The sequence below is a fragment of the Impatiens glandulifera genome, chromosome 6, assembly GCF_907164915.1.
Source record: "Impatiens glandulifera chromosome 6, dImpGla2.1, whole genome shotgun sequence".
Taxonomy (NCBI): Eukaryota; Viridiplantae; Streptophyta; class Magnoliopsida; order Ericales; family Balsaminaceae; genus Impatiens; species Impatiens glandulifera.
The window spans coordinates 43,036,966-43,059,905 of NC_061867.1; the positions used below are offsets into that span (position 1 = coordinate 43,036,966).

General features: G+C 29.1%; 1 protein-coding gene across 1 annotated transcript; it reads right to left on the reverse strand.

Annotated features, from left to right (window-relative positions):
- Positions 1-8,181: 8,181 nt before the first annotated feature.
- LOC124942218 (E3 ubiquitin ligase BIG BROTHER-related-like) lies at positions 8,182-9,654 on the reverse strand. Its single transcript, XM_047482677.1, has one exon. The coding sequence runs from the start codon at positions 9,593-9,595 to the stop codon at positions 8,375-8,377; it is 1,221 nt and encodes a 406-aa protein (XP_047338633.1). The 5' UTR covers positions 9,596-9,654; the 3' UTR covers positions 8,182-8,374.
- Positions 9,655-22,940: the final 13,286 nt, after the last annotated feature.

Sequence of the window (22,940 nt, forward strand, 5' to 3'; positions counted from 1 at the left end):
ATTTTTTAAATTTTAAATAAATTAATAGTTAATATATATATATATATATATATATATATATATATATAATCTACTTATAATTATTAAAATCAATATTAATTTATAATAAAATACTTGTTCACAAAAAATATATTTTATTTAAAAACAAAAACAAAAATCTAATATATAATACAGTTATTTCGAATAATTACTAAATTATTTATTAAATAAATATCAAACTAAACCTATAAATTATAAAAATATTTTAAGATAATAATTAAAATTTTTTTAATATTATGAACTTATTCTAATAAAATATATTTTAAATAACATTGTATTATAAATAGAAATATATATATATTTATTTCATTAAAAAAATTAAAATTATTAAAAAAACTTTAAAAATTTATTAAAAGATATAATATATATTTTAATATTTTAAATTATTTTACTAAATAAAAAAACCATATATTTTAAATACTATATTATAAATAGATTTTTATATACAAATTCAATTTATTAATATGGTTAGGTTGACATATGTCTTTTTTTAGTTTTTCTCGAATTAAAAATATGTGTCACGATAAAAGGTAGCCACCTAATTTTTCTGGAAAAAATAGGAAAATATAACTTTGGTGTATGAACACCAAGAATCAGAGATTCTATTTTGTGGGCACAATGATAATTGGTTAAATGTGCAAAAATGCCTCACCGTTATACCTCACACGTCCGTCTAATTAGACATTCTCTACTATTATATTTTTGAACTTTTAGAAAAGTTATATTACACTTTACAATTTATGCATTCTTAAACTTTTGCTTTGTTCTATCATACTAACCTTGATGCTAAAGATGATTGTCCACATTTATGTGGACTTTGTGATAGTTTGTGACGAACAAACATATATAAATACAACAAGCATAAAAAAAATAATACTAGATAAATATATATATGCATATACAAATATATAAAATTATATAATAAAAATTGTTAGATAAGAAATAAAATAATTAAAGAAAGAAAATAAATAAAACACACAATAAAAAAAAAAAATTACACAAACGATGCAAATAAACAAGGTCTAAGGCTGAACGGGACCGATCCACCCTGTTTAGACCAGTTTATGTCTAGACCAGTTTAGGCAATCTAGAAAACCGCTTACCTGGTTTTTGAACGTGTATGAGAATTTATTGATCAAAATTAAGGCCATGTCTGTTTTTCTTGGTCGAAACCAAGTCACGGCTAGAAAACACGGTCGAAACTTTGCGGTTAGAAAATTCGGTCACAATGTGGATTTCTCAGTCACAATATAAAAAATACAATTAGAGGTAAAGATGGAGGAAATTATCGATCACAGCATGGAAAACATGGTCGAGTCTGGAAAACTCGGTTTTGGTAGCTAAATTTTCTATGTTAGAAAACTAGGCCACGACCAAAATTCTCGGTCGCTGGTTGATTGTTCTAGCCTCGGGTCATCATCGATCATTTCTTCGTTGAATAATGCTAAAGATTCCAACCCTATGTCAGAAACCAAGCCACGATTAGTCAAATGACTTTAAACCTAAAACACACTACATCAGTAACACATAGTTTCCTAAACACAATCCAAAATAGATATATTTTTTCACTAAAATGTTTGTTTATATTTATAACCCCTAGAAAACTTTTGTCCCGGAATAGATTGAGATTTGAGAATTTTCAATATTGTTTACGTGTTAGGAATTATTTAAATAAAATATTATTTTAAAATATTTATAAAACGAATCCTCACCGTTTGAAATTAATTACCATAATAATTAATTTTTGATCAAATAATCTTTTAGATTTAAAATAATCAAATAAATTACCCATTTCTTTAGAGGTGCGTTCCAAATGAGCACTTTTTACTCAAGATATACATACATATTTCTAATTCATAAAAAACACAATTATTGGATGTGTTCAAATCATTTAAAATTGAAGTTAAAAACTAACTTAATAAAAGAATAAAGAAAGTCAAATCTAACCGTGGTGGTGAATATGACGGTTCAGGTGAACAACGTCTAGGACCTTTTTCCAAATACCTAGAGGAGTGTGGGATTGTCCCACAATACACCATGACTGGTTCACCTAGATTGAATGGTGTGGCTGAAAGATGTAATCGCACTCTTAAGGACATGGTAAAGAGTATGATTAGTCGTTCGACTTTATAAGAATCCCTATGGGGAGAGGTACTAAAGTCTGCAGACTACATTTTAAATAGAGTACCAACTAAAATAACTACTAAAAAACCTTATGAGATTTGGACTAGTTGTAAACCAAGTTTAAAGATTTTCATGTTTGGGGATGTCCTACTGAGGCAATGCCTTATATGACAAATGAAAGAAAATTTGATCCCCAAATAGTTTGTAGTTATTTTATTGGATACTCTGAATGATTAAGAGGATATAAATTTTATGATCACAAGTTAAAAACAGTTTTTAAGACTGGGAATTGAAATTTTTTTGAGGATATTGAGTTTGATGGGAGAAATAACTTTGTCTTTCAAGATATTTTGAATTTTTTTTTTATTTTTTTTTTATTTTTTTTTTGAGAACGAATATTTTGAATTCAACAATTCCTATTGAGGAAAACTTGATTCATATCCCAAATGATTTTGACATTGATATGGATTTTATTCCTATTGTTGATCAAGTTCAAAATCAAGAGCAACAATAAATTGTTGAACAAACTCATGAATAAAAAACTCAACAACCTCAAGATCAAGTGTTTTTAAGACGATCCACTAGAGAAAGGAGAACTGGTATATCAAATGATTATATAGTTTTTCTTCAAGAAAATGAGGATAGTGGTAGTATAATGGAAGATGACCCTATCAACTTCTAACATGCTATGAAGGATACTAATTGTGAAAAGTGGATTTGTGCAATAAACGAAGAGTATAAATCTATGCAAGACAATAAAGTTTGGGAATTTGTCACATTACCAGAAGGAAAGAAACCTATTGGTTGTAAATGGATTTTTAAAACCAAACGGGATTCAAAGGGTAATGTTGACAAATATAAGGCTCGTCTTGTAACAAAAGATTATTCTTAGAAAGAAGGAATTGACTTTAAAGAGACATTTTCTATAGTTTCATCGAATGACTCTTTTAGGACAATCATGACATTCGTTGCACAGTTTGATATGGTGTTTCACCAAATGGATGTCAAGAAAACATTTCTCAATGGAGACATTGAAGAAACAATCTATATGGTGTAACCAGAAAACTGTGTCGGAAGACTCAAAGCATATGATATGTAAATTGAGATAATCCATTTATGGGCTCAAACAAGTTTCTCGTCAATGGTATCAAAATTTTCATCAAATTATTATCTTATTTGGTTTCGAGGTAAATGTCGATGAATGTGTGTATCAGAAATTTGTTAGGAGTAAACATATTTTTTTGGGTTTTGTATGTTAATGACATACTATTTACCACAAATGATTTAAGTATATTGTATGAAACCAAGAATTTTTTATCAAAGAATATTGAGATGAAAGATCTTGGCGAAGCTTCTTTTGTATTAGGAATCCAAATACATCAAGAACGTTCTCGATTTATCCTTGGGTTATCTCAAAGAAACTATATTGATACAGTGCTTAAAATGTATGAAATGTTTGATAGTAAACCTTTAGATACCCTTATCGCTAAAGGAGATAAATTTAGTCTCAATCAATTCCTAAAAGAAATCTTCAAATTGAAGAAATAAAATCAATTCCCTATGCTTCGGTTATTGGGAGTTTGATGTATGCTCGAGTATGTACGTGTCTTGATATTGCGTATATTGTTGGAGTTTTAGGCAGTTGTCTTAGTAACGCGAGATTAGATCATTAGAGAGAAGCCAAAAGGGTTATGAGATACTTAAAGAAAATAAGAGATTACATGTTCATATATCGGAGGTCAAATAAGTTTGAGATCATTGAGTATTCTTTTGATTTTGCGGGATACCAAGAAAGTAGAAGATCAACTTCAGGCTATGTTTATCTGTTAGCTAGAGGAGCTATATCATGGAAGAGTGTTAAACAAACACATGTAGCTTCTTCTTCCATGATAGTTGAATTCATAGATTAAATCATGGTTTATGGTTAAGAAATTTTGTCACAGACCTGCGTATTATGAAAGGAATTGAAAGACCACTAAAATTGTACTATGATAACCGATCAACCGTATTGTATTCCAATAACAACATGAGTACAACAAAGTCAAAATTTATTGACATTAAATTCCTTTTTGTTAAAAAAAGGGTACAAAATAGACAATTAAACATAGAACATATATGAACAAAAACCATGTTAGTAGATCCTCCTACAAAAGGCTTGGTACCCAAGGTCTTTCATGAGCACAATGCTCACATGGGTATTTTAGTATTTGTGGATCTTTAGTTTAAGTGTGAGTTTATATTACATTGTTGTTCTATGACTTTGAAGTATTTGTGTATACACTTATATTTTTCAGTTATGATAATGTTTAAAGATATTTTGTACAATAATGTTACAAGTTTGATCTCACTTAAGTAGGACCAATAGAAAATTGACATGAAAAGTTCACCGTGAATGAAATTTTCATTGCTCACATTCATGATATGATTTGCCAATTAATTGTATTGATTTATGTGATCACTGTTGGGTCTAGTTGTGATTAAATATAACAATGATCTCTTTGGTCCTATATTGATATAATTAATTGATAAAATTATTTATACAACATATGAATGAGATGACACAAAACTTCGGGTGCATTATGGTTGTTACATTTATTTTTTGTATTACGTGATCTAGTGGGAGATTGTTGGAATTTATGGATCGCTATTATAATAAATAATTGTGCAAATGTCATCTTTTTAATTAAGTCAAAATAATGTGATCAAATGTGAAATCAAATTTATAGGCTTATGTGTGTATTTGTTATTAATATAAAGTAAGTATACCTAATTGAACTTTCTAATTTTATGAAGGGACTAAATTAAAAAAATCAAAATAACTAACATTATTGTTATTTTGTAACGGTATAGTCCCCAATTGATGTACGGTCAATTTCCTCTTTGCGTTCCCATCAACAGAGAGAGAAAACTAATTTGACGTACTTATCAATTGGAAGATCTATCTCATTTTTAAAGGATTAAAAAAATAAAGAATTTTTCAATTATAATTTTATAAATAAAGAGAGGATGAGTACAGGTACGCTTCCGCTAATCATAGTTTTAATTTCTTACCCATATTATTAGGATTTAATTCAGATAAACCTGAAAATATCTCACCAGTATTATCATCTATCTTACCTAAATAACTATTTTTTAATAATTGATATGCACTTATTATCCTATTGCAATTGAGATTAGGAGCATAAAACAAATATAGATTTGTTCAATACTAATATTCTTGATTCTAATATTGATCTCCCTTTCCCCACACCTTAATTGAAGATCCATCCCCAAAACTCACACACATAATCTAAATCCAAAATAGAGAAAGATGACATATACCGCTCATGTGATTGTTGCAACAACGGTCAATACTCATATGATTGTTGCAACCATGGTCAATGTAAAAAGTACTTGGATATTCTTTTGCACTTGTTTGAGTGGTCATCAATAGTGTTTTAGTTTCTTATTCTTTCAACAAATTTGTGGAGACTTCTCTTTGATTTTCATTGCCAATCTTGAGTAACATTCAGTCTTGTAGTGTCCAAATCTATGGTTCAAAAGAACTCCACATTTGATTCGTCATAGTTTTTGTTTGGCTTCTCTAACATAGCGCCTCTATCTCGACTTCCTTCTCTTTCTCTTTACATGATAAATCAAATGGGTGGATGCTTGTAAGATTTGTTCTTCAATATGCATGTCTTTATTTATCTTTTTGATTATAAACTATCAAGGAGCTTTGTAGTTCATCAAATGACAAATTGTCTATGTCATTTGATTCCTCAATTGAGCCTATAACATAATTGTACTTGATTAATAAATATTTCAAAATCTTCTCCACGATGACTACAATTTCTAGCTTCCCACTAAGAAACCTCATTTTATTTACAACTGTCATAGATTTTGCAAAATAACTAGTGACCGATTATTCATTCTTCATTTGTTACGGCTCAAACTCCTTTCTTAGGATGCAACTGGGCTCCCTTTGTTTTGGTGGAGCCCTGAAATTTCTTCTTCATTAAATCTCATATACCTTTTATTGTTTCTTTGCTAAACTTTGTTTTCAAAATCAAACAATCAATGACTTGAAACAAATAATTTTTTGGTTTTAGATCTTTCAATTTCAAATCTTCAACTACCATTTCTCCACATCAGAGGTGGAATTCGTGATTTCTGGAATACTCCTCTGATCTTAAGGAATTTTTCATCAACAGGCTGCGGTGATCATAATAGCATTAAGTTTGGAAATTTCTGCTACAATCTTCAAATTGAGGGAAAAACTATACCTTTGAGAATATAACACTCCCATATCATTTTTCGCTTTCTTCCACCATTTTTTTTAACTCTCTTTGTCTGTCTCTAATTGCCTCCTCTATTTGTTTTTCTCTAGTTATTGTTACCACAATATAAGAAAGTGTATATGCTCATTGACAATATAGAAAACAGTTAGCTTTGCAAAGAGAAATCTCTTATATTATTATTAAGCAATGTATAGTTTGTTTATATAGACTTGTTATAAAACAACCCACCATTACAAGACTAAATCAATTTATAACTCCCTAAATTTCAGATATAAATTTAGAAAAAGACCTAGCATGTCATAACACTTATCCTCATTGATAAAGTGATAAAGAATTTATCTTCATTGATAGAGAGTCATGTTATGTTAGGAAACATTTTCAATGTTTTCTTTAATGTTATAAATGACACTTCATCATCTATATCAGAAGAAACATATTATCAACAAAGTAAATTCTAGAAATTTTATCATTTTTCATTTGAAATGATAGTGAAGTGACTATTTAGATGCCAACTCAATTAGAATTCAAATTGAGATTTTCATAACACAAATAAAGAGACGTGAAAGAAGTAATATTTGCCTTAGTCTTTGTCAATTTTTAAAGAAACCATCATGCATTTTATAGATATTAATTATAAAATAAGTAGTAGTCACAACTTGCATAATTCAATTAATAAAATTAACATCAAATTTTAAACATAATAAGGAACCCTAGTCCTCCAACTTAAGAGTGTTCATGAATAGGGTTATATCGATTTTCAAAATAAATTTAAATTCAGGTTTAATATATCTACTCAATCATAATTCTACCTTTGCCAATAGCCGGATTGAATATATCATATATTGGTCAAATTAACAATTATTTGAATATCCAACCTTATATATCAAATAATTCATATTTCACATATTTTAAACTAATTAAACAAAATCAAGTGCAAAATATTAATATAATAATAATTTCAAACAAATTTTTATTTCAAAAACATAAAATCAAGTGGATATATATGTAAAATTTCTTTATTAATCATAACATTAATTGATATATTACAAATGTTGCACGAATTGATTCGATTATTTAAATAGACTATTTATTCAGTTCTACTATGTCGGTTATAATCGATACCATCTATCCGACCCTACAACCGACAGATCAAATGCTTTTGTGGTCGGATTAAGTCAGTATAACAGTTGAGAGATTTGAATGATAATCCTAAATTAAAAGTCTTTTTAATATCAATTTTTTTGAGTGTTATGTTTGCTATTATTAACCTATCAAAGTCTCTATATAAAGAGAATATTGTGTGAAAGGAATGAAAGTTGATTAGCTATGGTTAATAATACTTGTTAACAAGTGTAATTTTATTCACAAGAACTTTTGCAACAATTTTATACACCATCTTGCATTGCCTTAGAGAATCCTTCTTTCTACAAGGATAAGATCAAACAAATACACAATCTTTTTTCTGTCAAGCAAATATATATTTCTAATCTCTTGATGACTAATAATCAAATTAGACTCATAATTATTAGAATTCACGAGTTCCTAAATAATTTTTGAATAATCAACAAAGTATGGACTTCTATTTCGGATCATCTCAGTTGAGTTATCACATAAGTAAGTTTATGTTAACATATGAGACTCCTTATTTTTCAGAAAACTTAACTCATTCAACACTATCATTCAAGTTCTAACACTTAATTTTCAATTTTATAAAAGTAGAATGAGGAGAGACAGGATATATACATAAGAAAAATGAAAAACAATTGATCCTTTTGAAGCAAAGCAAGATACAGTACTAGTCATGTTCATAAGCTACAACTGCTATTTCAATTGAGTCTAATTTGATATGAGACTCTCAAATATATGAATACCTGAACTCAATATCAATGCAGAAATCAGGAGCAGTATATCAAACCTTGCTGACTGCTCTCTCAATGAGCATTACCAATTCTTCGGGTCTTTCTCATTTCATAATCAAGATCATCTGTAGGCAATTCATGTCTACAAACAGGGCAAGTATTTCGGATTCCTAGCCACGGAATTATACAATCACTATGGTAGTGATGATTACAAGGCAACTGCTTTGCTTCTCCATCGATGTTAATCTCATCCTTACACACAGCACAAAGATCGAGCTGAGTCAAGATCACAGATGGGAGATTCTCAATTACAGTTCTTGAAGCTGGTGGCTTTCCCATCACTGTATTTTCATTTTCAGCAAATTGACCAAATAACAATTCATACTCGTCAGCTGTATACTCGTTATAATGTTCAGGATTCATATTAGATTCGAAATTCTGAATATTTGACAGAACTTCCCATTGTGAATTTCTTACTGCACCAATACTCATGTTTTGATGGCGTGGAACTGCATCCAAGTCCTCATCCAAATCAGGATCAAGAAACAAACTCAATACTTCTCTCGATCTATCATCCACTTCTGCCCAATCAAAATCTTCTTCAAATTGAAAAGAAGTCCAACGAAGTAGAAGATTCCTAATATCATCACCTTCACCATCTAATCCATAATAGTCTTCTGCATTTCTGTCATCACCCACAACCTCATTATCCCCTTCTTCTTCCTGTTCAGAATCAGACTCAATTCCAACAACCCTCAAACCAGAAATTCCACTACCGCTGCATTCAGTATCGGCAGCCATAACAGGACAATTTTGATTTTCGTTTCTATCAGCAAATAACATTAACTCTAGCCCTAGGTCCAAATCCAGGTCCAGATTAGACAAACCCATCTCGTCATTTCGATCAAATTCGTACAAAATGGTGTCTAGGTTCGGACCCATCGGCAGTAAATTTGTGCCAACGATCGTCGATTGCTCAACACGTTGATGAAACAAGTCCATGACGAAATTTACCTGGTTTTCGCGATCGAACAGATCATTGTTGATATTAGGAGACGTATCTGGGTATTCGTCAAGAAATTGAATAAAGCCGGAACTTTGCCCACGAACGGACTGAAGATGGGATGAGACGGAGAAATCGATGGTTGTGAATTCTGGATCTGTTGAATATAGGTCTAAATCTTCATTCCAAGAAGACCATAATGGAGTAGAATGAAGATTAGCTATGTTTTCGGGTGTATCGTCTTCGTTGTCATCTTCATCGTGAAGATGAAGATACGAAACCTCCGGCATCGAACAGTTGCGACAAGTACGATAAAGCTGAATGAAAAAAATTGATATCTGAGAGAGGAAGAATAAGACCAAATTTCTGCTTAAATTGTACCTTCTTTTAAACTAAAGAGAAAAGGCTCATTTCTTAACCGTTCATTTTAGAAAATAAATTGAAATTTACCCTCAAACTTCCAGCATTTGAATGTTTCTAATCATCAATGTTTTATCCCATTCTTTTCATTAAAGTTACAAAATTTATTTGATCTATTATTTCATAATCATCCAAATTTTAATTTTTAGATTTGGTAGAATATTTAAGATTATGAATTAAAAATGAAAATAAATATTAAAATGTTGAATTTTATATTTTTATGATATAGTAAATTAATCCGCGGAACGACATTGTGCGAAAAAGCCCGCATACCCACTCTTCTTTCCCTATTGCTAGGGGCCGCCTTAACCGTTGTTAAGTGTTTGCAAAAGCTGAATATTTTTTTAATTTTAAAAGTTAACTTATCGAACCGTTATTTCTTTTTATAATTTAGAAAATTAACATGTAAAATAATATATATATATATATATATATATATATATATATATATATATATATATATATATCTTAATTTAGGAATTGAACCCTAGACAAAATTATTGACAACTCTTATCCTAATTGGGTATTTCAAACTAATATTTTAATAATATAAATAATATATTAAAATTATTTTTATATTCTTTTTTCAAATAAAAGAGTTGGAATTGATTAAAAGTGTATAGTTTTTCAAACATAGAAATTAAATTATAATTCAATGTCAATTATTTTAATTTCACCTATCAAAAAATTACCTTGAATGAAATTAGGGGATACTACATTGTCCAATTTATGAAACATTAAGATTTTGAATTTTTTATATGAAACTTTACAATTGGATACTTTTAATATTATGCTATATGATTAAGTGTTTTGACCTAACTGAGATATTAAAGTTGTTGCGCTTAAACTTAATGTAATAAATTAAAAGAAGATGATGCATTATAATGTTATAATAATTTTTTACGAGATTATAAAATATATATTTATCTATTATATAATTAACATTTATATTCTTAGCTAAATTTTGTTTAATATAAAACGTCAAATAATTAGCAATAATATAATCTTCAATTTATTGCGAAATTACGTCTTCACATACTTCATTACCGAAAATTCTCTTTCAATAGTAGCAGTAGAAAACGATAGTGTCAAAACAAAATAAATAAATCTAATCAACTTAACATAAATTGATTGAGCCATCTTTCATTAAACCAATAATTTTGACTTTCAAATTGTACAGTTACCCGAGATACTACAGCATATCTAGTTGATAAATCAGGGTCGACTCTAGGTAAGTCCAACAAGCCAATAGGCTAGGGCAGATATTTAATTAAATTTATTTATATTTTTAAACCTAAAAGGATTTAGTATAGTAGTTCATGATGAAAATTAAGAAAGTCATGGATTAAAATCTTCACTCATAACATTTTTTTTAAACAGAACTAGGCAAACAAATTTTTTACCTCTTTATTTACTTTGGGCTGGGTAGCCCAAAACATACACTTAGGAGGTGCTTGGTTCAAATAAAGAAATGAGAATATGATTGGGATTGATAGATGTGTGGAATGAGAATGGGTATGATTGATAGAAGTTTATTGTTTGGTTAAGAGTTTTAATTATTCTCATTACAAATAACGTTTGGATTTATAAGAGAGAAGTTATAAATTATTAAAATTATTATTAATTTTAATTTTATTTTATTAAATTAAAAATATAAAATATTATTATTTTTATAACATAATTGTTTAAAATATATAAAATATTTAAGTGACATAATTTAATAAAATATAAACATCTAATATTTTTTCATATTAATTATATTTTTTCAAAATAAAAATACTTATAACAAAAAATATTGAGTGTTTTAATTTTTTACTAATTATAAATAAATAATTATTTATTAAATATAAATAATATAAGACAAAGTCTTTCAAATATTATATACTTTAAATTAAATATAATATTTTATTTAATAATATATAATAGCATGGTATAATTTTTTTAATAATAATTTTTATTAAAATATTTCATATTTAATTTTTTAATATTTTTTTATATAAAATTTTTATTTTATTTTTAGTTTTATATTTTAATTTATTTATTTTAATTTTATTATTAATATATAATATTTAAAATTAATTATATAAAATTAATTATATAAAATTAATTTATTATTATTAGTTATTGTAATTATTACTAAAATTTTATTTTAGATGATTCTTTAATATTATTTAAATAATTGAAATTATTTATTTATAAATAAATAAAATTTATTATTATGTTAATTATAAAATAACGTATAATATAATTATAAAATATATATGATATTATAATTATAATTATAAGAGAGAAAATAGGAGAGTGGAGATAATGAGAGAGAAAATGTGTCGCTTTGGAATGGGATTCATTCCTCCCAATTTAGAGAGGATTGGATGATTCCTGAATATCCGGGAATCAAATCAATATTCTGGAATCAAAACCACCAACCAAACATCTCATTTCATTCCCTTTTCTATTCCTGAGTACAAAACCACGTACCAAGCATGCCCTTAATATCATATTCATGTATGTTTAGTTCGGATCACGTTCAATACAAATATGAGTGAATGGTCTTTGTTGTTTGAATATGAAATTGAAAGACTTTCACCAGATTAATTGTAAATAGAGGACTTTTACTAATTTGACTTTTTCTTTTTAAAAATGAACTTTCATTTCTTTTTAGGAGATTGATGTTCTATTTTTTAGATACATATACACTATTTATTATAAGATGTTATTTGAACAAATAATTGAACTTAAACTATGTTTATATTGAATTTAAAGATATACTTATTTACTCAAGTTAAATGAGCATTTTATTGAATTATTAGAGTGCAAAGATGTAAAAATAGCAAAAATAAATAAATGAAACATTTCATCGAAAAATTGGAGTGTAGTGATAAAAACATGACAAATTTTTAAGGTTGTACTTCTAATCTATATATGTATAATAATGCTTAATTTGAATTGGTTTGGTTTGTCGGGTTAAGAGCTGTGATTAATTTGGATATATATATGTGAAATAAATAGATACTTGAGTCAAATCGTGAGTTGACTCATCCATAAATTTAAAACGTTAAAAATAAAATTAAAAATGCTATATGTATATTTCAAATTTGCAACCTAACAAAACAAGTAAACCCTTTAACCAACTAAGCTAATAAGACTTTATATTTAAAATTCTATACAAAATTTGATGAATGCGCAATATTCATAACAATATAAGTTCAACTTTTTAACTAACTAATATATATATATATATATATAATAATAATGCTTAATTTGAATTTGTTTGGTTTGTCGGTCGAGAACTGTGGTTAATTTCGGTATATATGTGAGAGTAAATGGAGACTTAGATCGGATCGCGAGTTGACCCGTCCATAAACTTGAAATGGTTAAAAATAAAAATGTTATATGTATGTTTCGAACTTACAACCTACCAAAATAAGTAAAACATTAGTTTGTCGGGTCGAGATCTGTAACCCCGGAAAAACCCTTTTGTATAAAGGATTTGCGGAATAGCTCGAGGTTCGAGAATTTCAACCTCGATATGCATGTCAAAAAAATTCTTTTAAAATAAAATATTATTTACAAGATTTGTAATGATCATGATTGCTTTTGAAAATAATTAAAAGTAATTAATTTTAAGGTTCAATTTTAAATAGTCCGGTGATTTGCAGTGATCAAATCACAATTTTTTTTTAAGAAATCCTCTAGTTTAAATTTATTAAACATAAATAATTTAAAAGATTATTTATTTTGAAACAGTCGCCAATTGATTTTTGAAAATCAATAAAATTTGACATATGTATACAAACGTATTGACTATAGTTTTATTTTAGTTCGTAGTTCGATAATTCTCAGAAAATAGCTTTCACGCTTCATTCTCCGTAACCATTTTAAGAATAGTCTCTACTTATACAGTTAGTTTTCAAAATCGGTTGTATAATGTTTGACGTTTAACCAATTATTCTTTCGGTCCTAGTCATGCTTTTATGTTTTAGCGTTATTGAAAATATTGAAACAACAATATTTAAAGATTGGTACATGTTATTGATAATAACTATGGAGGATTATACCTAAAGAATATTATTCATTTTTAAGGGTGTTATGGTTTTGAAATAAACACCAAACAGGTCTTAGTCAAAATATTTATTTTGTGGAAATATCCCAAAAATATTTTGAAATTATTTGCTAATTTTTCAGGTTTTTTAGCAAATAGTTTGGGGGTCCAAAATTATAAAAATAATTATGGATTTTTGAAAAGTGAAATCAAATAGGCCTTAAGATCAGAGCCCTAGTCCTTGGGTTCGTTTTTATAGATTGGGGTCTGGAGACCATTGTTCTAAGTCAAGGTTCGAGATTTTTTGTCTGAATCCCGAAGTCCTTCGGACTAGGTGTTAAGGACTCTCAGTCCTTGGCTAAAATCACTGGTGTGGGTGTATAAACCCATCAGTTCTGGGTTAGCACTAGGCTAAGTTCATCGGTCTAGGTTTATAAACCCACCAGTCATGGGTTAGCTCTAGGCTAAGTTCTTCAGTCATAGGATTGGACCTCTCGGTCCTAGCTCAAGAACATCGGTGGGACCTCTCGGTCCTGTTGGAATTCTCGGTCTTAGGTCTCTGTCCTATGTTCAAATTTTTCGGTCCTCAAGAACAGTAATGTTCATTTTTTAATTTGTTTTTTTATCTTAAATTCTTTGATCCAAGGGTTTAGGTAACTTTACAAAGCTCCTAGGAACATGTTAATCATCATCTCAAGGTATCAATCAACCTGGATGATGATCAAATCGTTCAAAACAGTTTGTGATCAAATTTTGAGTTTTTAATTTTAAAGTTGTTTTTAAAGGAAATGACCTACCCAATAACTTCATTATATCCCATATACTTGATTGATACCAAAACATGAATACTACATCTTAATTTTAACCAAATCAAGTGTCAAAACAAGATAAATAAATCTAATCAACTTAACATAAATTGATTGAACCATCTTTCATTAAACCAATAATTTTGACTTTCAAATTATCCTTTCCTAGGTGACTAGAGCGAATCCACCAGCATGCATCTCCCAACAGAAAGACTCTCTAAGTGAAGTGTGAGAAATACAAATCGGTAAAAAAATGGAGGAAGTAGAACCAAGTCACGATGATACGGATCCACCCCTTCTTCTTGTGCCAAAGATCTTACTCTTGGACTCATTCAAGTAGTCTTCTATTGAGGGACTGTTATTAATATCCCCGAGTGGTCTGAGTTATGAATTCCTCTTTTATTTAAGGGAATCAGACATGGAATATCCCTGCCTAACCTAATGCTGATCTTTTCCCTCGGCTTAACTTAACCCTAAGTTTGTCAATCCGCCGCTAGGAGAAGGCAATACAATTGTCGCCTTAGAAGGTCTAGTCGACGGTTATACCCGGCGATACTAAAACATATCTAGTTGTTAAATTATCATCTTTAGATATGAACATCTTATCTCATATTGTATATTAATATCATCAGGGTCGACTCTAGGTAAGCCCATCAAGCTAATAAGCTAGGGCAGTCCACCCCGGACAACCCATTTAATAAAAGAATTAAGATATTTAATTAAATTTATTTATGTTTTTAAACCTAAAAGGGTTTAGTATAGTAGTTCATTATGAAAATTAAGAAAATTTACTTAGTCATGGGTTAAAATCTTCACTCATAACATTTTTTTAAAACAGAACTAGGCAAACAATTTTTTTACCTCTTTATTTACTTTGGGCTGGGTAGCCCAAAACATAGGGCAGACACTTAATATCATATTCACATGTATGCTTTGTTCGGATCTCGTTCAATACAAGTAGTGAGTGAATGGTCTTTGTTGTTAGAATATGAAATTGAAAGACTTTTACTAGATAAATTTTGGATGGTAGAGACTGTAAATAGAGGACTTTTACTAATTTGACTTTCTCTTTTTTAAAATGAACTTTCATTTATTTTTAGGAGATTGATGTTCTACTTTTTAGATATATATACACTATTTATTTTAAGATGTTATTTGAACTTAAACTATGTTTATATTGAATTTAAAGATAAACTTAATTCCTCAAGTTAAATGAGCATTTTATTGAACTATTAGAGTGCAAAGATGTAAAAATAGCAAAAATAAATAAACGAAACATTTCATCGAAAAATTGGAGTGTAGTGATAAAAACATGACAAATTTTTAAGGTTGTACTTCTAATCTATATATGTATAATAATGCTTAATTTGAATTTGTTTAGTTTGTCGGGTCGAGAGCTCTAATTAATTTGGATATATATATATATATGTGAGAGTAAATAGATACTTGGGTTAGATCGTGGGTTGATCCATCCATAAACTTGAAACGTTAAAAATAAAATTAAAAATGCTATATGTATATTTCAAATTTGCAACCTAACAAAACAAGTAAACCTTTAACTAATTAAGATAATAAGACTTTATATTTAAAATTATACACAAAATTTGATAAACGCGCGATATTCACACCAATATAAGTTCAACTTTTTAACTAAATAATATATATATATATATATATAATAATGCTTAATTTGAATTTGTTTGGTTTGTCGGTCGAGAAATGTGGTTAATTTGGGTATATATGTGAGAGTAAATGGATACTTGGGTCGGATCGTGAGTTGACCCACTCATAAATTTGAAATGATTAAAAATAAAAATGTTATATGTATGTTTCGAACTTATAACCTAACAAAACAAAACAAAAACATCAGTTTATCGGGTCGAGATCTATAACTCCAGAAAAACCCTTTTTGTATAAAGGATTTACGGAAACGCTCGAGGTTCAAGAATTTCAACCTCGATTTGCGTGTAAGAAATTTTTTTTTAAATAAAATATTATTTACAAGATTTTTAATGATCATGACTGCTTTTGAAATTAATTAAAAGTAATTAATTTCAGGGTTCAATTTTAAATAGTCCGGGGATTTGCAGTAATCAAATCACAATTTGATTTTTTTTAAGAAATCCTCTAGTTTAAATTAATTAAACATAAATAATTTAAAATATTATTTATTTTGAAACAGTCGCCAATTGATTTTTGAAAATCAATAAAACTTGACATATGTATACAAACGTATTGATCAGAGTTTTCTTTTAGTTCGTAGTTTGGTAATTCTCAAAAAATAGCTTTTACGCTTCATTCTCCGTAACCGTTTTAAGAACAGTCTCTACTTATACAGTTGATTTTTTTTTAAATTAGTTGTATAATGTTTGACGTTTAACCAATTATTCTCCCGGTCCTAGTCATGCTTCTATGTTTTAACGTTATTAAAAATATTGAAACAACAATATTTAAGTGTTGGTACATGTTATTGATAATAACTATGGAGGATTAAACCTGAAGAATATTAGTCATTTTTAAGGGTGTTATGATTTTGAAATAAACACCAAACATGTCTTAGTCAAAATATTTATTTTGTGAAATATCCCAAAAAAAATTTGAAATCATTTGCTATTTTTTCAAGATTTTTAGAAAATAGTTTGGGGGTCCAAAATTACAAAAATAATTTTGGATTTTTAAAAATTGAAATCAAATAGGCCTTCAAATAGTTTGGGGTCTGGAGACCGCTGGTCTAAGTCGAGGTTCGGGATTTTTTGTCCAAATCCCGAAGTCCTTCAGTCTAGGTGTTAAGGACTCTTGGTCCTTAGCTAAAATCACCGGTGTGGGTGTATTAACTCATCGGTCCTAGGTTAGCCCTAGGCTAAGTTCATCGGTCTAGGTGTATAAACCCACCAGTCATGGGTTAACTTTAGGCTATGTTCTTCAGTCATAGGTTTGGACATCTTGGTCCTAGCTCAAGAACATCGGTGGGACCTCTTAGTCCTGTTGGAATTCTCGGTCCTAGGTCTCAGTCCTATGTTCAAATTTCTCGGTCCTCAAGAATAGTAATGTTCATTTTTTTTAAATTTTTTTTTAGCTTGGATTCTTTGATCCAAGGGTTTGGGTAACTTTACAAAGCTCCTAGGAACATGTTGATCATCATCTCAAGGTACCAATCAACCTAGATGATGATCAAATCATTCAAAACAATTTGTGATCAAAATTTGAGTTTTTGATTTTAAAGTTGTTTTTAGAGGAAATGACCTACCCAATAACTTCCTTATATTACATATACTTGACTGATACCAAAACATGAACACTACATGTTCATTTTAACCAAATTAAGAACTCGAAATTTTCATTTATTTTGAAAATTTTGATTTTGATCAAAATGATTGGGATGGATCAAACATGATCCAAATAGTTACTGAACATCATTACAATCATGTTGGGATGTTTTCTATGCTATGATTTAACAGAATTAGCCCAAGAACAGCAAACCTGATTTTTAGATTTTAAAAATTCAAATTCGGGTTTTTATTTTAAGATCGATTTATCGGTTCTATCTTATTTAGATAGTTTCTAAATGATCATATAATCTATATTCAACCATAAAACACCATAAACAGAAAGCATACAAGCTTATTCAATTTAAAATATAAAAATTTCAAATTCAAACTATAAATATGAATTAGAGGGTGATTAGATCCTTACAAAAGATTGGAGAATACTCTTTAAATCTTAAGGAAATTGTATGGATGCTTAGATCGAAGTTTTGATGCATTATCCAAAGTTATCAAAAAATATGAAAGCTTTAAGCTTTAATGTCAGATTTCTGAAAATCGAATATTGGGAGGTGAATAGTGAATCTTTTTCTTTCGATTCGAAACTCAGATATCTTTTACTGTTTATACAAAAAAGGGTAAAACTCATAGCTCCTCTTCAGGAGGAGCGAGTTCGGCTACAGTAGGTAGAGGTGACGGAACCTTCGCTCTCTTATGCTCCCTCTTGCTGATGTCAGAATTCCTCTATGATCTGGTCGATATAATTCTTCATATTTTTTTGGGATTCCCATCTTGATTGCGTCATTCCACAGATCAAGATAGTTGACAAAGCCATTTTGTTTGATGGGTCTGTCTATTGCGACCACGTAGTCACGACGAGTAGGCATACAATCTCGCCTGAATTTCTTAAAGATCTCACTGGTGTTGTAAGAAGTGATCCATCCGAGACTCATAAGTCTAATTATGGGTTGATCATCCATGCCATAAACTATTTTCTTAATAAGATACTAGGGTAGAAGCTCACGTATGGAGTCATTGTCGTTAACGGGTATTTCTGGCTTGACGCTACTGATGCGTCGACATTAGTGGGAAACGCTCATCACATTGCCATGAAGTGGATGAGGTATACATTCCATCTTTTCCATTAGCCAAATATAGAGGATGTTGAGATATCAGGTAAAATTAGATTTGTTTAAACCTAGCAATATTTCAGCTAAGATGATGCCGATGGAATTCTTATTTCATGCCATGAGGTGGTAAGTTACTTCTAGTATTTTGGAGAATGGCGCACGGTTGCCTGTTGGGGAGAGGAGAAAGTGATCCATCATGATTGTCATGGTGAGCAAGGAGGTAGTGATTCCTAATGAGCAAGGGGGGATCCATTACGAGTTTCTAGTTTTTCCTCTCGTAACATCTCTTGGTCACAGACCGGTATTATCGGTGTTCACGTAATTAGTAAGAGTACAAAATTCTGATATGGTAATTCTTCAAGTAATCTCGGGTAATATACCCGTTTAAGGGTTTCTAGAAATTATTAAGATAGAGCCTAGGTACCTTTTAGGGTGATGAACCTTGTAAAGTGGACTATTGTGAAAGTTCTTTAAATGTTATCAATAAAAATTTATATAGTCAGAGTTTTGTTTATTTTATTTTTTAAAATTAAAATGTTCTAAATTTGATCCCCAACAGAGTGCCAAGAAAAGTGTAACCCCCATGAATCGCTCCCCCGTAGCTTAGCACGTGTCTGGATGACGCGTGACAATATGGGAAATATCGTAGGGTGGCTCGAGGTTTGATGCATATTAACCTTGTTTGAGTGTCATTCGTCTTTTAAAATAAAACATTATTTTAAAAGATTTTGTGAATACTTGGGAGCTTTATAAATTAATTGTATAAAAATAATTAATTTTGTTCAAATTTTAATAATCTAGGAAATAAATTTTTATTTGGTTCGCAGTTTAAATTAATTAAATATAACTAATTTAAAAGATTATTTATTTGAAATCAGTGTCGCCAAATAATTTTAGAAAAAATAGTAAAAAGGTGTATGTGTACAAACGTATTTTACACCAGAGTTCCTGTAAGGAATTCGGATTTTGGTTACGCTAGGTAAAGGTCTTTCGAGGTATGTCCTCTGCGCCCGTCTAAATTTAAAACAAACAAAGTATGTCTATTATAAGATTTATTTTCTTTAATTAGTAGTCTAGGGGTCCTAAACAATGATATGTTTAGATTGCATAAATAATTTTATAAAATTATTTGAAAGTTATACATGCGATTGCGTTGATATAAAATTGAGCAAAACTCTGAAAATATCAGAAAAGTGTTAAAATTAAAAATAAAATTCTAAATGGGTCCTTAGCCAGAATTTAAATTCAAATTTTCGTTTTTTTAATTTCAAGTTGATTTGATCAAATCTGTTTCAAAAGAAAGTTCATAAAACATATATGAATTGATTCTAAACAAAGAAATCATACAGTTAAACCCTAGAATAGATCAACCCGATCAAACTTGGTAAAAACCAATTTTCAGTTACAAATTGAAATTCAACAGATCTGGAAGCTTACCAACATCTCGAGAACACTCTTAGGAGTTGTTGGAAGCTTTTCCAAAAGCTGGATCAAAGTTGTGATCACCGGAGGAGTTTTTACAAAAAATGTTATTTGTCGGATTCTTGAATCTTTAATTTAGGCTGTAAGATGAGTTGATTGTTTGATGGATTGATATAGAGTTACCTAAGGAGTATTTATACTAGCTTTAGGTTGGTTAAGGAAGAGGAATTCGATTTCAATTTGATGATCGAAGGTCTTATCCCTAAATTATATCCTATTTGTGGCATTCTAGTTCTAGGGGAAGATAAGGTTAATAGGCATAGGGCAATTGTAGGCGAGGATAAGGCGAGCACGTAGGAAGACAAACAGAAGGATAAGATCAAAAGATGAAGAAGCTAGAGCTTCTAGAAGATCGCCGGAAATCGTCGCGGCCTATAGGAATTCGCAAAAAAAATTATCAAAACGATATCGTTTTGATCTGTCCAAAACGCGATGTTGGCGTTCCGTGGCATTCCGTCTGCGTCTGAGTGGTTGGGATAACGGGCATCAGTATCCCGTTAGTTGTTTATGTGTGGACCGGGCGCACGTGTGCTCTATTACAGCGGGGTGCGTGGTTGATTCCTGAGCGCCAAATGAAAATTCAGTGCAGCTGGCTGCAACAATTAAACTTAATTTCGGCCACACCAGATTATCAGTTTTATTCTTCATAAAAGGATTATTTGAAATCGAATTTTAATCCCTTTCTTGCATTTTTCATTATCAAAAATTCCACAAAAATTATTTTTTGAAATATAATAAAATTATGTTCATTATTTTTATTTTTAGATATTTATTTAAATTTTCTAATTAAGGTTTAATTATCACAATAATCTACTTTAATTTGATTTTAATCTTTTGTTGGGTTATTTTGAATTTAAAATTCAAAATATTATTTAATATTATTAATATTAATTGTAAATTAGGGTAGGTCGAATTTTCATACTTACAAAGGGTTTACATATTCAATACACTTAAAATACCTATAAATAATAAATTGTTTCTAGTTTGTGCAACTCGATGAAATTCAACTTTTTTCATGCTAAAAACTATTTTAGCATATAAGTTAATATTTCGTAGATACTATTTTCGAGATTATAAATACAATCATGATTGAGTGATAATGAGTGATAATGAGTAGGATCCTAACAAATAAATATGCAACTCTATAATTATTGCCCTGTAACAACTAATCTCACAACAAATATATGTTTTGTTGTTATATTTGAGATTAAGTTGAGTTTCAGTATTTGGATAGTCTCCAAAAGATTCTAGATATGAGAATTTTATGATGACAAAGTTAGCAGACATTGGCTTAATACATATATTGATGATTGTTATAAATGATTGTTGCCATATTAGCTTTTAGTTTTTTATCTGAATGAATGGAAAGAGAAACTAGATATTTTGTGTAAAAGAATTTACAATTTATTGAATTAATACACAAGTAAAATTTTCAATGTTCCATTGACCACGAGAAACTAAGGTTTTGAAAACCGTTTCGATCATCAACCCGTTTTTTTTTGTGTACTTCGGTCCGAACCGGTTAAACCACTGGTTGAACCGGATTTTTTTTATTTATTTTAAAAATAAATTTAAATATATTAATACATAAATTTTATATATATATATATATATATATATATATATATATATATATATATATATATATATATATTAGTTAGGCATATAAAAAATAATCAAATAGATGCTAATTGAACTTAATAATTGTCAATTAAATTTATATTATACCAAATATCCATAATTCTCTACAATCAAATTAACAAATAATCATAATTCCCTACCATCAATATAACAATCACACCAAATATCTATAATTTCTTATAATCAAAAGATTCAAAACACATCACATTGAAGAACCCTAATTATACAGTACATAAATTAAAAAACCCTAAATTAAAAAACTCTAATTGAAAAATCATAATTCTTAGCACTTATTCTCTTCTAAACTCAAACACATCAGTCCTATATTGATTTGTTTGTTGCTCATCAATGATAAACCAACATATTATCGGAAATACTACAAAAATTGATACTTACCGAAGATCTGAAGAACAACCGTAAATTTGACGAACAAACGTAGATTCGAAGAACAGCCGAAGATCTGAAGAATAGTAGTGAGTTAAGGAAAAAATTAGATAGTCCTGAGAAGAACAGTCGTCTTTCTTCTTTCGTTTTCAAGCTTTCTCTTTCGTCTTCAGCATATTTCTTCTTTCTCTATTCTTTGTTTCTCTTGTTTACTCTTTGTTTCTCTTGTTTACTATAAAAGGCTAAAGCCTAAAAGCAAAAGTAATGATCATAGGCTCATAGCTCATAATACTGACATAAATAAATTAAATATTATTATAATAATATTATAATAATAATTATATAAACTTTATATAATTATCTTTTCAACCGGAAAAAACCGGTTTGTTTTTCAGGTTAAACCGAACGGTTAAACCGGAGGGTCGGACCGGATTTTGACCGATTCGAAAGGTGACCGTTTTGAAGAC

Bases quoted from the DNA above. Each gene is read 5' to 3' on its own strand.
- LOC124942218 (XM_047482677.1), bottom strand. From the start codon at position 9,595: ATGCCGGAGGTTTCGTATCTTCATCTTCACGATGAAGATGACAACGAA.